The sequence below is a fragment of the Vombatus ursinus genome, unplaced genomic scaffold, assembly GCF_900497805.2.
Source record: "Vombatus ursinus unplaced genomic scaffold, bare-nosed wombat genome assembly UNPS02014770.1, whole genome shotgun sequence".
Lineage (NCBI taxonomy): Eukaryota > Metazoa > Chordata > Mammalia > Diprotodontia > Vombatidae > Vombatus > Vombatus ursinus.
In genome coordinates this window covers 25767020-25783778 of record NW_020954548.1, presented here as the reverse complement: position 1 = coordinate 25783778, position 16759 = coordinate 25767020, and the positions used below count along the sequence as shown (strand labels likewise).

General features: G+C 40.3%; 1 protein-coding gene across 1 annotated transcript in view; it reads left to right on the top strand.

Annotated features, from left to right (window-relative positions):
* Positions 1 to 16759, top strand: part of RCL1 (RNA terminal phosphate cyclase like 1) — a 55020-nt gene that overhangs the window by 30149 nt on the left and 8112 nt on the right. The window contains exons 6-8 of the mRNA XM_027863074.1: positions 3586 to 3711; positions 9936 to 10092; positions 14672 to 14775. Of these exons, the coding sequence (XP_027718875.1) occupies positions 3586 to 3711; positions 9936 to 10092; positions 14672 to 14775 (387 nt within the window). The remainder of the gene's footprint in view (positions 1 to 3585; positions 3712 to 9935; positions 10093 to 14671; positions 14776 to 16759) is intronic.

Sequence of the window (16759 nt, the reverse complement as noted above, 5' to 3'; positions counted from 1 at the left end):
CACACACACACACACACACACACACACACACACACACACACACACACGCATTCATGAATGCATGGGAAAAGTTGAGAAACAATATTGAATTGTATTTGAATGCCATACATACTGAGCACGGTAGGAATTCAGGAAAGACTTTTCAGAGGAATTATACCCACAGCTGGGACTTGCAGAATGGATAACCTTTTTTAAAAAAAAAATATTATTTTTATTTTTAATTATGAAATAAAACAAGCATTTCCAAACTGTGAATCCACCGTGCATAACTTGCCATTCCCTTCAAATATACAACAAAGTTATGTGAATTTCTTTTTTTTCTTTTTTTTCTTCCCTCTGCCCTCCACCCCCCCATCCCCCATGGTTACCATTGGCACAAATAGGTGTACATATGTGTATATATGTAAAATTATTCTATGTGTACTTCTGATTATCAGTTCTTTCTCTGGATGCTGATAGCATCTTTCATCATGTGTTCTTTTTTTTCCCCTTCTTTTTTTTAAATTAATTTATTTTGATTTATCAATAATCACTTCCATATGCTTTTGAGTTTAAAATTTTTCTCCCCCTTCCTCCCCACCACCCTCCCCAAGACGGCGCATAATCTGATATAGGCTATACATTTATATTCATATTAAACATATTTTCACATTAGTGATGTTGTAAGTAGAAATTAAAACCGCTAGGAGGAACCATCAGAAAGAGGAAACAAAACTCAACAGAAGAGAAAAAAAAATAATTTGACTTCCATAGTTCTTTCTTTGGGTGTAGATAGCATTTTCCATCACAAGGCCTCTGGACATGTCTTAGATCCTTGTATTGCCAGGAAGGGTTAAGTTTATCAATATTAGTCATCACACAACGTGTCTATTATTGTGTACAACATTCTCTTGGTTCTGCTCACTTCACTCAGCATCAGACCATACAAGTCTTTCCAGGTTTTTCTGAAGTCAGCCTGTTCATCATTTCTTGTAGCACAATAGTATTCCATCACATTCATATACCACAACTTGCTCAGCCATTTCCCAATTGATGGGCATCCTCTCAATTTCCAATTCTTTGCCACCACAGAAAGAGCTGCTATGAATATTTTTGTACACGTAGGTCCTTTTCCCATTTGTGTGATCTCTTTGGGATATAGCCCTAGAAGTGCTATTGCTGGGTCAAAGGGTATGCACATTTTTATAGCTCTTTGGGCATAGTTCCAAATTGCTCTCCAAAATGGTTGGATCATTTCCACCAACACATCATATGTTCTTTATAGTTAATTTGGGAACTTAGATTTGAACTCAGGTCTTTCTGATTCCAGCCAGCACCCAAGGGTGCTGCATGCAGTCCACAATACTCCTGTGGCACCAGAACCAGATTAAAATGGAAATATTTAACAACATAAATAAAAATACAATTTCAAAATTTTCTGTTTGAGTTTGATATGTGTGTGTGTGTGTGTGTATGATATGTATATATAAAATCTAGCTTCCAGTACTTCTGGTAAAGTTCAGGATGGACTTGGAGAGGGAACAGACACCCAAGGGAGGTCTCAGGAATTTTTTTCAGAATTAGAAAAGCCTTCAGAGAACCCTCTCTTTACATGTGGGAGATTGAGGCCCAGAGAAGTAACTTGCTTTCCTAAAATCATACTGACAGGAGGTAGCATTGTTGGGATTTGAACCCAGTATTCAGATCTTTCCATCAGCCTGGCTCTGAGGTCTTTATTTTTGTAATGAAAATTAGATGTGGGTATTGAGGGTTTTGCAAAATAACTATTGAATGAGACTGAGCAAAACTGTGATGGGAAGACTTGGCCCTGCAAAAGAGTAGAAAAAATGTACCTCCCTCCTTTATTTACTAAACTAGGATTATGGATGTGGATTATTGCATATCCTGTCAGACAGTCAATGTGTTGGCTAGTTTTGTTGAACTGGTTTTTTGTTTTATTTTGGTTTGTTTTTTTTGTTTTTTTTTTTTGCTTTCACTCTCTCTTCCCCCCTCCTTCTCAAGATTGCTGGTTGGTGAGGGGAGAGGGAAATATCCAGAAACGAGATGCAAAAGCAAGAGATATCATTAAAAACAAGATGTATTTTTTTAAAAAAGAAAAATACCAGTTGAACCATTTTGGAACCCTTGAGTTAACAAGAAAGAACAACATCGTACACAGTTTCCCTAGGTTCAAATTTTGCCTCTGATTCTTATTACCTGTGTGATCTTGAACAAGAGGCTTATGCTCGATGGGCCTCAGTTTCCTCATCTATAAATTAAGGGTTTTGAGATAGATAACTTCTTTGGTCCTTTCTAGCTCCAGATCTATGATTCTAATGATTAGTCTGGCCATCTCCCCCAGTAGCACTCATAATGAGGGCTTATTACATTTCTTCCATCTATATAGTCAGTTCTTGGCCCAGGATCACAGATTTAGAACGGTTTGGGTCTACAGAAGTCATTTAGCCCATCAAATTTCATCTTGTAGTTAAGGAAACTGAGGCCCAGAGAAATCCAGTGGCTTGCCCACTGTAACATAGATCCTCTGAATCATGGGCAGGTGGGGAGGAAGGCAAAGAAGTTGGAGGTCTGTACCATCCCGCCAATAGGAGGGAAAGGTAGGTGACATCCCAAACTGAGAAAGACTTTAAATACCATGTTGAGTATTTTACCCTAGAGGCCTTTCAGTAGGGAGCCACTGAGAGATATGAGGGAGGGGGAGTGACATGGTCAGATCTTAATTTTAAAAAAAAATCAGTTTGTTAGCTGTGTATAGATAGGGTGGATTGGAGAAAGGAAAAAGTAGAAGCAGGGGAGACCAGTTGGAGTAGTCAACTCCTGAATCATCAAGGATGGGCCTTGTAGAAAGAGCCACATGCTTTAAACATGTTGTGCAAGCCCAAGCCCAAATCCTGGGGTGGGTGGACCACGGGGATTGGGCCAAAATACCAGTTTGGGCTTATGTATATAAGTGACAGATTCATTGGTTATGGAAATGGAGTCTGGATGAAAAACAGAATATCTTCTTAAAAATCTGAGTGGTTTGACAGAGGATTCTTCTTTATTAGTAACAAGATAGTCTGAAATAAATGAAGTCATTTTGAGGGAGGCAGGGCCAGGGTAGTTGTGACCATTAAAGGATTGGTTAGAGACCCTGACTTGTTAAGGAATTCCAGTGAGCCACATTGGAGTGAGGTGAGACTAGATATTGCAGCCTCCTAGCGCAGGTCTACTCATCGGAAGGTCATGGGGTTTAGAGTTGTGAGCTAGTCCAACTCCCTAATTTTATAGAGGAGGAAACCGAATACCAGCAGGTAACACAGTTGGGATGCAAACCTAGGTCTGCTGACTCCAGATTGGACATTTTCCCCATGGCACCTATCCCAGTGGTTTACCAAGCAGGAGATCGAGGCTCAGGTCAAGGAAGTGATTTGCCCAGGGTCGTACAGCTAGTAAGTTACAGAGCCAGAATCTGAACCCTAGTCATCTGAATAAATCCAGGGCTTTGTGCTGCTTTTGTGCATCTCCCCCCTTCCCCTCCACTTTTATTTTTCTTCCTTTGTCTTCTGGGGCCATGCCAGCCAATTCCTTAACTTCAGGTTTCAGTTACTCTGTACGGGTATCGCCTCAGATTGCCAATCGCATCGTGGAGTCTTCTCGGAGCATCCTTAACAAATTCATTCCCGATATCTATATTTACACCGACCATATGAAAGGGATCAACTCTGGAAAGTAAGTATCTGCAATGCCATTCGAAGGTGGGGGAAGATTCTGAAAACACTAACTTTTTATTTTCTTTTGTTTTCCTTGTGTCAGAAGCTTGAAATTGCTAGATTTGGGGACAGGTGTGAAGGACTTGTCTCTTAAGCATGATCTATGGAAGTTGGTCTCAGAATCAGCTTTCTTTTCTTTTTGGGGGGCAGGCAAACAGGGTTAAATGACTTGCCCAGGGTCACATAGCTACTAAGTATCTGAGACTGGATTTGAACTCAGATCCTCTTGCCTCTAGGGCTGGCTGCTCTACCCACTGTACCACTTAGCTGCCCAGAATCAGCTTTCAAAGATGTCCCTAGCAGCAGCAGCAAGGAAGAATGCCTGCTCCAAGTCCAGTAGTGTGCTTGGTGCCATGAGATGTGCTTTGCTTTGTAGATTCTTTTTTTTTTTTTTTTGGTGAGGCAATCAGGGTTAAGTGATTTGCCCAAGGTCGCACAGCTAGTACGTGTCAAGTGTTTGGTCTGAGGCCAGATTTGAACTCAGGTCCTCCTGACTTCAGGGCCGGTGCTCTATCCACTGTGCCACCTAGCTGCCCCTTGTAGATTCTTTAGACTTGAAACTTACACTTAATTCAGATCAATTTGGAAACTGTTGACTAGGTCCCTTCTGTGTGCAAAGTATGTGGGGAGAGGCCGTGTTGTGTGGTGGATAGAGAATTGGCCCCAGAGCCAGGAAGACCTGGTTTCAAGTCTCCCTGAAACATCCTGGATGTATGACCCTGGTCATTTCACCTCTCAGCCCCTCAGACAATTCAGACAAGGCTAACAGTCTGTATTGGTAGAAGTTTCTTAATAGGTGATCCCTACATGGATTAAATCACAGGTCATCTGTGAAAACTGTACAGGGTACTGCTCTGGGCATTGCCTTTAAGGAGTTTACGTTCTTCTGGTGGGATATGGGAGAAACAAAGTTAGGTGAGTGCAAAGTAACAGAAAGTAATTTCTTTTTTCCTTCATTCTCTTTTTTAAAAAAATTCTTTTTCAGGTAACAGGTATTTTTAATTAACTTGTCTCTCCTACTACCCCATTAAGCAGAATTTTTAGAAATCCCTCAATACATATCTATATAGTCTATTGAAACCAATTTCTACATTAGCAGTATCCAAGAACATACGTCTCTTTCTGAATTGAAAGTGATTTTGGGGGCAGAGAGAATAGTAACATGAAAGAAAGGTAGATGGGATCCATATTGCAGAAGGATGCCAGGTTGAATATTTTACCCTGGATAGGGAGGTGTAGTCATGACAAGGTGTAAGAGGGATGTGAAACACCTGGTTATCCTTGTGGGGGAAGGATCAATTTGTTGGCTCTGTGTAGGGTTGATTGGAGAGGGCGAAGACAGGAAGGCAGGGTTTCCAATTGGGTGGCTATCGCAGTATTCTGTTTGAGAGATGATCGAGGTTGTGTAAGTAGAGACAAGGGGATGGGTGCCATACTTTTGCTGTAAAAATAATGATAATAATAATAATGTGTTATTAATATGATAATACCATAGTTTATTACTTTTAGCAGTAGTGTCAATAATCATACATCATTTTTATCATATTTAAGGTTTACAGAGTGCTTTTTTTACAACAACCCCACGAGGAAAGGAATGCCTGGAATATCCCCATTTTACAGATGGGGAAATGGAGGCTCAGAGATGTGAAATGACTATTCCTAGTTTAGACAGCTGGTAAATGTTGTTGACAGGATTTTGACTGAGTTCTTAGGATCACAGGGCCAGTGACCATTCTGGAGGAGAAATAACTGTACAGTTGATTCTAATGAAACTCTGGATATTATTTCTTAGTGGTGGGAATAGCCTTGGACTTGGAGCAGTAACATCTGGGTCAGCATTTCAGCTCTGAAGCTTAGTAACTGTGGGTGTAGGATCCCCTCTCTCCCCAACTAGGTTGTAAGTTTCTTGAAGGGCAGGGACCAGTTCTTAAGTATATTTAAGTTTGTTTGGTTTTTTTATTCCTCATGTAGCCTTTAAAAGGTGCTCAGCTTCAGTCCATCTTCTGGCTACTCTGAGATGATAGAACTCAGAACTGAAAGACATCTTCCAGTCCAGCCCTTCATTTTACACATGCTCATTTTGCAGGAGGAAATTGAGTTCAAGAAAAAGGGGGAGACTAGGATGTGTCCAAGGTCACACAAATGGTAGAGCTGGGATTTTAACATGGCTGCTCCAACTGCAAATCCAGATGGACCCAGCACTCAGTAAATGGGTTTGAAGTAGGCACTAGGCATCCACAATCTAACAATAACTATTGACAGCCCAGCTGCTCACCATGAACATGGTGAAGTGGGAGCCTTTGATAGGCAAAAGGAGCTGAGAACCTTGGCCTGTAGTTTTGTAGGGGACTCAGTTTGGGGCCATCTACTCTTCTGAGCAGGAGATGAGGAGTTAGAATGATTTAAGGTCAGAAATAGAAGGCACCTTTCAGCATAAAACACAGAAACTCAGGGCTCTGAGGTACCTTAAAGCCTAGAATATTACCATTGGAAGAGACCTTAGAACATAGACTGTTAGGGCTACAAGGCACCTTAGAACATGGAAATATGGCTAAGAAGACCTCAGAACATAGAACATCCAAGCAGGAAGGTACCTTAGAGGTCATGTGGTCCAACTGCCCAGAAGAAGGAAGCACTTGTTGGAGGTATACAATCCAGAAGCATTTTTAATGCCTTCTAGAGAGCCTGTATAACTATAGGTCTGAGGTTATAGCTGCATAAACTCTGCTGAGGGTGCAAGCTTTCTGCATCCAGTCAAAAGAACTGATAAATAGAAGTATGTATAAAATAATTTTACACACATATATACCTATTTGTGTCTAACGGTAGCCATCTCTAGGGTGGGAAGGAAAGGAAAGAGAAGGGAAGAAAACAAGAAAAAAAATTTTACATGATGGCTTTATATGCAGGTTGTACATAATAGATTTGCAGTTTCATGTGCAATCATCTTTTTTTATTATACTGTGTTATGGAAATGCTTGTTTTATTCCATAAAGTTAAAATTAATTTTTAAAAATGTACATTAACAAAACAAATCAAATCCTGATTTGTAGCATGCCAGTTTCTGAGGTATAAATGCTCACACAGAAAATTCAGTAATTGGCTTTCAAGTCCCTATGAGCTGGCCTCAACTTGCCCTTATAAGTGTTTCATTTAATTAGAAATTTAATAACAGAATTATTTTTATTACAATAGTGCCTTGTTGGCAAAAAAAAAAATTAACTCTGCTGAGGATGAGGAAAAAGGATCATCCATTATAGTTTTAAAGCTGGAAGGGACCTCAGAGTCTATGTTGTCTATTTTACAGATGAAGAAACTGAGGCCCAGGGAGGTTAAGTGATTTGCCTCTTAAAGGGAAAGAAGTATAAGGAAAGGGAAAGATGGCAGCAGGAGTGGCATGACGAGAATGAATGAACAAGGCCCTCCTGTGTCTGGCCTTTGGCATTGGTAAAGGCTGAGGGCCCACCACAAACCAGCTGCAGTTCTGTTTTTGAAAAATATTTGATTCAGCTGTCTGTTACAGGGCCAGCTTACACACGTGCTCCTGCTAGGCAAGAAATGAGCCTACTTGGTGACCTGAGAAGGTGGTGTCTCCCTGCCTTGTTTGAGCTCCAAGACTTTTTTTTTTAGCAGCCTCCTTGTAAAACCTTTTGGGTGTCTAATCCATGATCTTAACCCTCATGATGGTGGATCCAAAGCCACCATCAGTGACAGGCCACATCTATCATCATGAGTGTTGTACGGGGCGGTAGGTGGGCTCTTGGTAAATATTTGTTTCATGAGTACTTAAGTCCTGGGTGGTCTTCTTTTTCATGAATGCCCTTTAAAAATTATTTAACCATGTGGTTTAATATTTGTTTTAAGGTTGAACAGTATTTTAAAACTTGTCTAAATATCAGTGTGGCAGAGTGAGAAGAAAGAATGCTGAATTTGTCCCCCTAGCCCTGGGTTCTAATCTTGGCTCTGTTACTTACATATTTAATAAAGACTTTTAACCACCTTTGATCCCAGTTACTTCTCTGTAAAATGAGGGGGTTGGCCTAGCATTCAGGAGTTCTTAACCTTTTTTTTTTTTTTAATGTCTTGGATCCTTTGGCATTCTGATAAAGTCTAGACACCACTTCTCAGAATAATATGGTTTCCCCACCAAGCCTCATCCATTTCTTTTTTTTTTCTTCTAAAATTCATTATTTATTTATTTTTAGGCTTGTTTTCTTTTTGGAGTTCCAAAATCTCTTCCTCCCTCCCACCCCTCCCTTACCCACTGAGAAGGCAAGCAATATGATATCAGTTATACATGTGAAATCATGCAGAACATTTCATATTAGCCATATTATTTTTTTAAAACAAGAAAAATAGAATGAGAGAATTATACTTCACTTTGTACTCAGAGTTCATCACTTCTCTCTCTGGAGGTAGATAGCATCAGGATAATGTTTTTAATGAATACAATTAAAAAATATAGGATTACAAAGGAAACATTAAAATAGTTCCCAAAATATTTTAAAAAACCAAATTCACAGGCTCTAAGTTAAGAATACTTGGCCTGGAGGATTTCTAAAGTCTTTTCTATAATTGAGGATCTAAATTTTCCCCCTTTTTCCTCACAGTTTTACAAGTGCAATTCTAAAACATTATTGATCATGAATCTAGAAGTGACACCATGAAATAATAGGAAGTAGATCAGCCTTGGAGTCAGGAGGATCTATCTGCATGTTTAAGCTTTGCCTCTGAGATTTGCCTTTGTCATCCTGGGCAAGGCAGTCACCTTCTCAGTGGCCCCAGACACTCCTGTAAGGTTAAAAGTTACAGATAAGTTGCACTGGTGGAGGTCGTTTCCATACTGGGAGTCACCTTCCTCTCCTTCCCCCTCTACCCCCTGCCAAATGCACCCCACCCCTAACAAAACATACCACCATGAAACCACTTCTCCTCAAGTATTTTGGGGGATCCAATTAATGACTTTTGGTAGGGTATGCTAGGATTCCATTGTCGAGTAATTAACAAGGACTTAAGCACCCCCTTTTCCCAAATTGTGCTAGATATTAAAGCTTTTTTAACTGTATGGAAATAGAGATTGATGAAAAAACATGTGTATTGTCAGTGATAAAGAAAAGATTCATCTCCAGGGATTCTTTGAAATGGTGAGCGCCTTTACTTCATCAAAAATATGTATCATAGAGCCCCTACTATGTGCCTAGCACCCTGTTAGATAAAAGATTTATTCATGAAAAGCTGTGGGCGAATGGAATCATTTTAAACACTCTGTTGGAATGTTTTGCTGTAATGTAGCCAAGGAGATCATGATCTGAGCAAATCGTGGCTTCTTGTCTAGTAGAACTCATATCTTCCAGGCACTGATTTCTGCCTTGGTCACAGTCTGCTGGGATCACAGTCAGGGCTGAAACAACCAAGTGGTACAAACTGAATGGGCTGGTGTGGTAGAAAGAACATAGTACCGCCATGAATCAGAAGGCCTGAGTTTGACTCTTGGCCCTATTCCCTCACTATCTGTGTGGCTGTGGGTGAATCAGTTTCCTCACCTGTTATTTTTCTGTGGTTTTTTAGTTCTGTCTGACCCCATATGGTGTTTTCTTGGCAGACATATTGGAGTGGTTTGCCATTTCCTTCTCCAGCTTATTTTACAAATAAGGAAACTGAGGCAAATAGGGTTAAATGACTTACCCAGGGTCACAAAGCTAGGCCGGATTTGAACTCAAAAAGATAAATCTTCTTGTCTCCAGGTTCGGTGCTTTATCCACTGCACCACCTAGTAGGAAATTATAAGAGGATATTTTTCATGGAGGGAAGTGAAGACCGAAATATATTCTTGGCTTCTCTGGTGAGGGAAGCAGGCATGGCATCTATCCATTGGATCTTCACACCTGGCTATGTAAAATGGATTGTGAAACTCAGTGTAACTACAGGTAGCTTTGGGATAGAATGTGCTGTCAAAGGGATATAGAACTTAAGGGTCACGGCATTTAGAGCTGGAAGGGACTTTGGTAATCATCTGGTGCCACCCTTTCCTTTTATAGATAATGAAACTGAGGCCCAGAGAGGGGAAGTAATTTGAGTAACACAATTTGACCTTGGTGGTCCTCCACCCTTTTGCTGTAGAACAGCTGTGACAGTTTTATTAACCCTCACTCAAAATTGTGCTCTGTGTGTGTGTATTTGCAGGTCTCCAGGCTTTGGACTCTCACTTGTTGCTGAGACCACCAATGGTACCTTTCTCAGCGCGGAGCTGGCCTCAAACCCCCAGGGTCAGGGAGCAGCGGTGCTCCCTGAAGACCTTGGCAGGAACTGTGCAAAGCTATTGCTGGAAGAGATTTATAGAGTAAGTCATTGGCCTTTCAGAAGGGAAGGGGGTTGGCAGTGTGGGTGCATCTCACTACGTTTATTCCCATCATGCTTTTCTAGCCCTTCCAAGCTGCTCAAGTCCAGAAGGTTAACTTGTCACCTTCCATTAACAAAGGTGAAATGAACTGCCTGGGGGGAGGGGATAACTTTGATGATAATTAGAGCAGCTGACATTTCTGTAGCACTTTTAGGGGCTATAGATTTTTTTACATTTTATCCTCACAATATTTGGGAGATAGATATTACTGGTATTATTATCTCCATCTTACAAGGTAATAACAAGTGATTCATCACTAGAGACCTTCGGTTAGAAGCTAAACCATTTGTCAAAGATTTCATAAAGGCGATTCCTGCTTAGATACAAGTTGAGCTAAATGACCTCCAAAGTTCTTTTAACCTCTGAAATTGTATAATTCACTGATCTTTATGATTCTTTCCTGAACTTCATTGAGAGGCTCCGTAGTGTAGTAATTAGACAGCTGGGAGTGAAATCTGGAAGACCTGGGTTCAGATCCTGCCTTAGACACTTAAATAGTTGTATGACTAGACAGATTACTTAGCCTCAGTGTCCCCACCTGTAAAATTGGGATAATAATAACATCTACCTCACAGTCATTCAGATGAGAGAATATATATGTAAAGCATTTTGCAAATCTAGAGTGCTGTGTAAATGTAAGCTCTCTAACTAAACTTTATCCAGGTTCTCTATGTTCTACTTGAATTGTAAAGAACCACAGATTTCACCATGGTGGGGCAAACAGCTGTCCATTCATCCATCCATCCATCCATCCATCCATCCATCCATCCATCCATCCATCTTCATCTCTCTTGCCTTCTGGGCTTAGTTTATTAGACTAGTGTTGCTGTAGCCAAGGTCATAGACCTTGTTCCCCGGAAAAGCCAGTTATTATAATTGTCTTAACAGTGACAAAATGCGCTCTTGACCCAGAGGAATTTTCTTACAAATATATGCCATTGGTCACAAAGGAGAATAGAGTGTGTGGTTTTAACATCAACCCCGTCCCTCTTACTGGAGCCACAGGCAAATTGCTGCTACTTCTGATGGCAGGATCCTAACCAAAATGGCAGGACTGCACTTTAAGTAAAGCTTTTATTAAGTTGTTTAAAGGCAAAGGGATCTTCAGTAGTGTCCATGCTCTATGACACAAACATACCTAAGAAAATAAAGGCTAGGCTCAGAAGTTGTATTTAACAGAGAGGTCGACCTTTTCTTGATAAACATCATGACCTCTCCCTTAACCTACTGGTGGGAGCTTTGTCTTTAAGCCCTTCACCAGCTTAAAATATATCCCACAACCCAAGAGCTCTCCTTAAGGATGTACCAAAATAGGGGAACGCAAATACAGGCATGCCACCGATGCCACCCAGGATGAATTCAGAAAAACCCAAATGGAAGGAAAGAAATGGAAAATAAGAGGGTGGGATGGAGGCGTGCATTGATCTTAAACTATACGACAAAGCCATAATCGTCAAAACAATTTAATATTGACTAAGAAATAAAGAGATTGGTCAGTGATACTGATTAGGTACATAATATCTGTACAGAAGCAAAGAAGCACAGTAGGTTAGTGTTTGATAAACCCAAAGATCCCAGCTACTGGGACAAGAACTCGCTATTTAGCAAAAACCATCGTAAAAATTGATAGTAGTCTGACAGAAACTTAGGTATAGACCAGCAGCTCACACCATATACCAAGACAAGCTCCTAATGGGTGCTTAGACATAAAGGGTAACATCGTAAATAAATTAGAGGGGCAAGAAAGAAATTACCAGTCACATCTATGTTTAGGAGAAAAATTCTTGACCGAACAAGAGATACAGAAGATCACAGAAGGTAAAATGGATAATTTTAGTTACATAGAATTAAAAAGTTTTTGTACAAAAAATCCAATGTAGCTAGAATTAGAAGGGAAGCACGAAAGTAGAGAAAAAGTCTTTGCAGCAGGTTTCTCTAATAAAAGTCTCATACTCCACGGAGATCAAAGAAAGGAAAAAATCCCTTATATGCAAAAATATAGCAACTCTTTTTGTGGTGGCACGGAAGAGGTGGCCCATTAATTAGGGAATGTCTTCGCAAGTTATAGTATATGTATATGATAAGATACTATTGTGCTGTAAGAAATGATGGAGGAGTGGGTTTCAGAGAAACCTGGGAAGACTTATAAATTGATGCAGAGTGAAGCAATCAGAACCAAGAGAATAATTTATACTTTAATAACAATAGTGTAAAAACAAACAGCATTTAAAGACTTAGAAATTCTGATCAATGCAATGACCAACCACAATTCCAGAGAACTCAAGATGAAATCTACCTCCAGATAGAGAAATTTTGGAATCGGAGTACAGATTGAGATATTGGTGGGCGTGGTTTGGACATGGCCAATATGGGAATTTGTTTTGTTTGATTATTCATTCTTGTCACAGGGCTTTTGTTTTTCTTGCTTTCTCAATAGGGGATGGAGAGGGGGGAGAGAAAGAATGCACATCTGAAAATAAAATTTTAATTTAGAAAATGAGAAAGATATGCATCAATAGGAAAAAAGTGAAGAGAATAGATCTTGATAATCCCAGTGTTTTAAGTCCCACTGAGGTACAACTTAAGTGGGATAGGAAAACCCTGGACAAAGTTCAGATAGCTTGCATTTATATAACACTTTGAGATTTTGCAAAGGGTTTTTACATATATTGTTTCACTTGACTGACCCTATAAGATTGATTGTATTGTTATGTGAGAAGCATAATTAAATTAAGACCCAGGTTCAAATTCTGCCTCTGACACATATTAGTTGTGTGACTGGGCAAGTCAGTCTCTCAATGCCCTGGACCACTCACTTAAGGTTTAGAGGTACTGATAATTTGCTGCTCTACATCCACAGAGGGAGTTTCTTGCCCCCCCCCCCAATCCCCACTCCCTTTTGTTTTTTCTCAGATTTTATATTGCTGTTCCTTTTATATAACTGTCTATTTCCAATGATTTCCCCCTCTCCCAGTAGAACCCTTGAATCCTTTCTTATAGCAGGTAAGGATAGCCAAACTAAACAAACTGAGACATTGGGGATGTCTGCAAATATATGTCTCCTTCTACTCCTATAGTCCACCACCTTTCTCCCAAGAAGTAGGAGACGTGCATGCTTTACCATCCCCTGAATGCTTCAGTTGTCTGAAGACTCGGTTGATCCCTTGGTGGATTAGCGTTCTATGGTCTTTCAACATTATTATTGTAGAAATCTTGTGCATTTTTCTCTTAGTTCTCTTGGTCAGTGCATACAAATCTTCCCAAGGTTCTCTGAATTGGCACACAGTCATCACTCCTTTCGTCACAATAATTTCATTATATTCACTTATAATTTTTTCAGCCATTCATTCCCCAGTTGATGGATACCCACTTTTAGTTATTACAATAAAAATTGCTGGTACAAAGTGGTAAAGAATTAGAAACAAAACAGAGATGCTAATTGATTAGTAAGTGACTAAACTGCAGTAGATGAATGTAATAGAATAATATATTACTGTGGCATAAGAAATGAAAAACGTGAAGAATTCAGAGGACTGTGGGAAGACTTCTATGAAATGATGCAGGGTGAAGTAATCAGAACTAAAAACAACATACACAATAATTATAACAATGTAAATGGAAAGAACAACAACAAAAAACCCCAACACTGTGCAGTTATCATGACCAGGCTTGGTCTAGAGAAGTTGAGAAAATACACATTTTTTTTTTCCTTTGGTTATAGAAGTTAGGGACTCTGATGATGCGTATCACATATACTGTCAGACACAATTGATCTGTTGGTTAGTTTCATCCCCTTTCTTTGCTCATCTTTGTTACAAGGGATGGTTTGTACAAGGGAAGGGGAGAAGGATCTATTTAGAACAAATATGTACAAACAAAAGACATCAATAAAAAGAAGATAATATTGATATTTTTAAATGGTTGCTATGAATTTTTTTTATTTTTTTTATTTTTTTTACAAATGGGAGCTTTTTGAGGAAGATTCCACACTAGGAGTTGCCTTTATTGATGAAATCACAGATTCAGACCAAGTCACAGAGGAAAGATGAAGAAGGAAAAATTCATACAAATATCATAGCAAATTTTCTGTGGCTACATTTGAATAAGTGCAGAAGGTCAAGTCCTGTTACCAGACAGGGCTCACTTTGTTCTGCCATGGACTGAACCTTTAGTAATTAACTCCAGATTTCCTAGTGCTGAATTATGCTTTTGGCTTACGCTGTACTCAATAAAATGTTGTCTTGCTGTTTTAATTACCAACAGCATTTGCCTATCCCTAGCTGTTGCACGGGTCTTGATAAAGGGTGTACCCTTAAAGCTAGATTACATAAGCTTTCCCCTTACAAAATTGCACTGTATTTTATTAGCATTTGACCAATGCAATATGGTGTTTTATGGGCTCCCCTGTTCCTGGTAAATGTTTCTCTTTTTCCTGCTTTATCTCTCCCTTTGGGGGTGGGGGTGGCTTCCATTTTCTGGTTTGTACAAAGATTAATAATTAAAATGTTTGTGTTGACAGGGAGGTTGTGTGGACTCCACCAACCAGAGTTTAGTTCTGCTCCTCATGACCCTTGGACAGCAGGATGTTTCCAAAGTCCTGCTAGGACCGCTGTCTCCCTACACGTAAGTTGTTTTCTTGAGCCCTGCTAGCTGAGCTGGTTTATTTTTCTAATTGTACCAAATGACAAAGTTACTGTACTGAGCATAGCTCGTCACCATGTGCAGAACTGCCTGTACCTCTGACACTTAAGTGAACTAAATGTGGGAACTCTTCAGTCGCTGTTTATTTTTACCTATGGGAAGCTCACTCTCTTTCTTTCCCAGCTGTAATCTTCATTTGGGACCAATTAAAGTAACCCCCCATATTGGGTATGGATCCTTTAATCTCTGCCTTTTGATTGTATTTATTCCATTTGGGGTTAAACATTTGTGTCTTATAGCTTATTTGTTGGTTATTTGTTGTGGGGTTATTGTTTTTTTTTCCCCTTTCTTCTGCCAATGACCCAGTTGCAGCAGCTAGAAGGGACACATGTTGAGTGCTTTATTTTTGCCAAAGATGATAGGGCATGATTGAGTTGAAAATGGTGCTCAAAGTAAAAAACTTCCCAGTTATATTTCTGGATAGCACCGTGTGTCGGAGGAAGTAAAGGGTTTGGAGTGGGACCTGGGCACAGACTCCAACCCTGTGTCTTACCTGGGCAAATCATACCCCCTTTCCAGGGCTCAGTTTCCATAGCTAGAAAGTGAAGTACTTGCAGGAGACGGTCTTAGTCTTGTAGTAGGAAGATGAAAGAAGAGCTTGCTGTGCAAGTAAGTTATTAGATAGGTAACAGGTAATCACCATAAAGAGGTAAAGGAATAGGAATGCATAGTAAAAAGAAGACAAGAATCCGAGGGTCTGAGTTCTGGTTCTGTTGCCTGTGTACCTTCGGGGTGTGTTATTTCCCTTTGCTGGGCCTCGGTTTTCTTGTCCATCATGCAAAGGGTCAGACCGGGTGATCTCTGGGGTCTCTTCCAGTCCTCACCTCTGACTTGGGTCACAAAGAGAACGTCTGGACATCCGGTTTGTATGCAATTGGACCTTTAAGACGGCTGAGCGAAAAGCATGATCCGAGAAGCTTTTTCTTATTTAATAATTGGGCATGAGAGCTCCTGAAAACCGTTTGCCTGCCAGAGTGACGAAAACATTGTGCACAGATAGATATCCCCACCCCCCACCCCCAGTCAAGGCCCCCTTTGTGGTTACATTTCTGGCCAGCAGAGGAGGTAGAGATGAGACTGAACTGTCCTTTTTCGGTTATCATGGTACCGATGCTGTATATGTGAAAGGTACAGTACTGTGATAACTGAAGAATGGTGGTGCCATCACATGAGGGAGAGAAGAGGGGAGGAGAGAGAGAGAGAGAGGGAGAGAGGGGAAATACTGAGAAAAAGAAAGAGAACCATAACACTGCTGTTTCCTAGAGAAAATGGATCATTGGACCCTGTACCCTCAGGCACAGCAACCTTAGCTTGCTAAATTCTTCCATAGGAGTGGGCTCTTGAAGTGACTTGAAAAGGGGTGGGTGGGGGTGGGAAAGGGATTTAGAGTACCTTTTATGGGCTTGGAATGGGGTTTTTGGGGTGTGTTATTGGGTAGCTAGGTGGCACAGTGGGTAGAGCACTGGACATGGAGTCAGGAAGACTCAGGTTCAAAATTTGGCCTGAGACACTTAACCCTATGCCAGTCACCTGACTTCTGTCTGCCTCTGTCTGCTCATCTGTAAAATGGGGATAATAATAGCAGCACCCACCTCTCAGGGTTGTTGTGAGGATAAAAGGAGATATTTGTAAAGCAGGTTGTAAACCTTAAAGTGCTATGTAAATGCTAGCTATTTTTAAGCATGGAGTGAGGATAGGGAAATGATGTCAGGCCAGCTCCCTCAGCATGAGTCTAACAGACCGGACATGTATTAATCACACTATAGAGAGAAACCAGAGAGGAGGTAGAGTGGAAAAGGTCTTTGGAAGTCAGGACTTCTAACTTTCTGTCCTGCCTCTGCCTCTTACTAGATCTAATTGGTATTTAATTAATTAAATTGGTAATTTAATTAATTTAATTTAATCG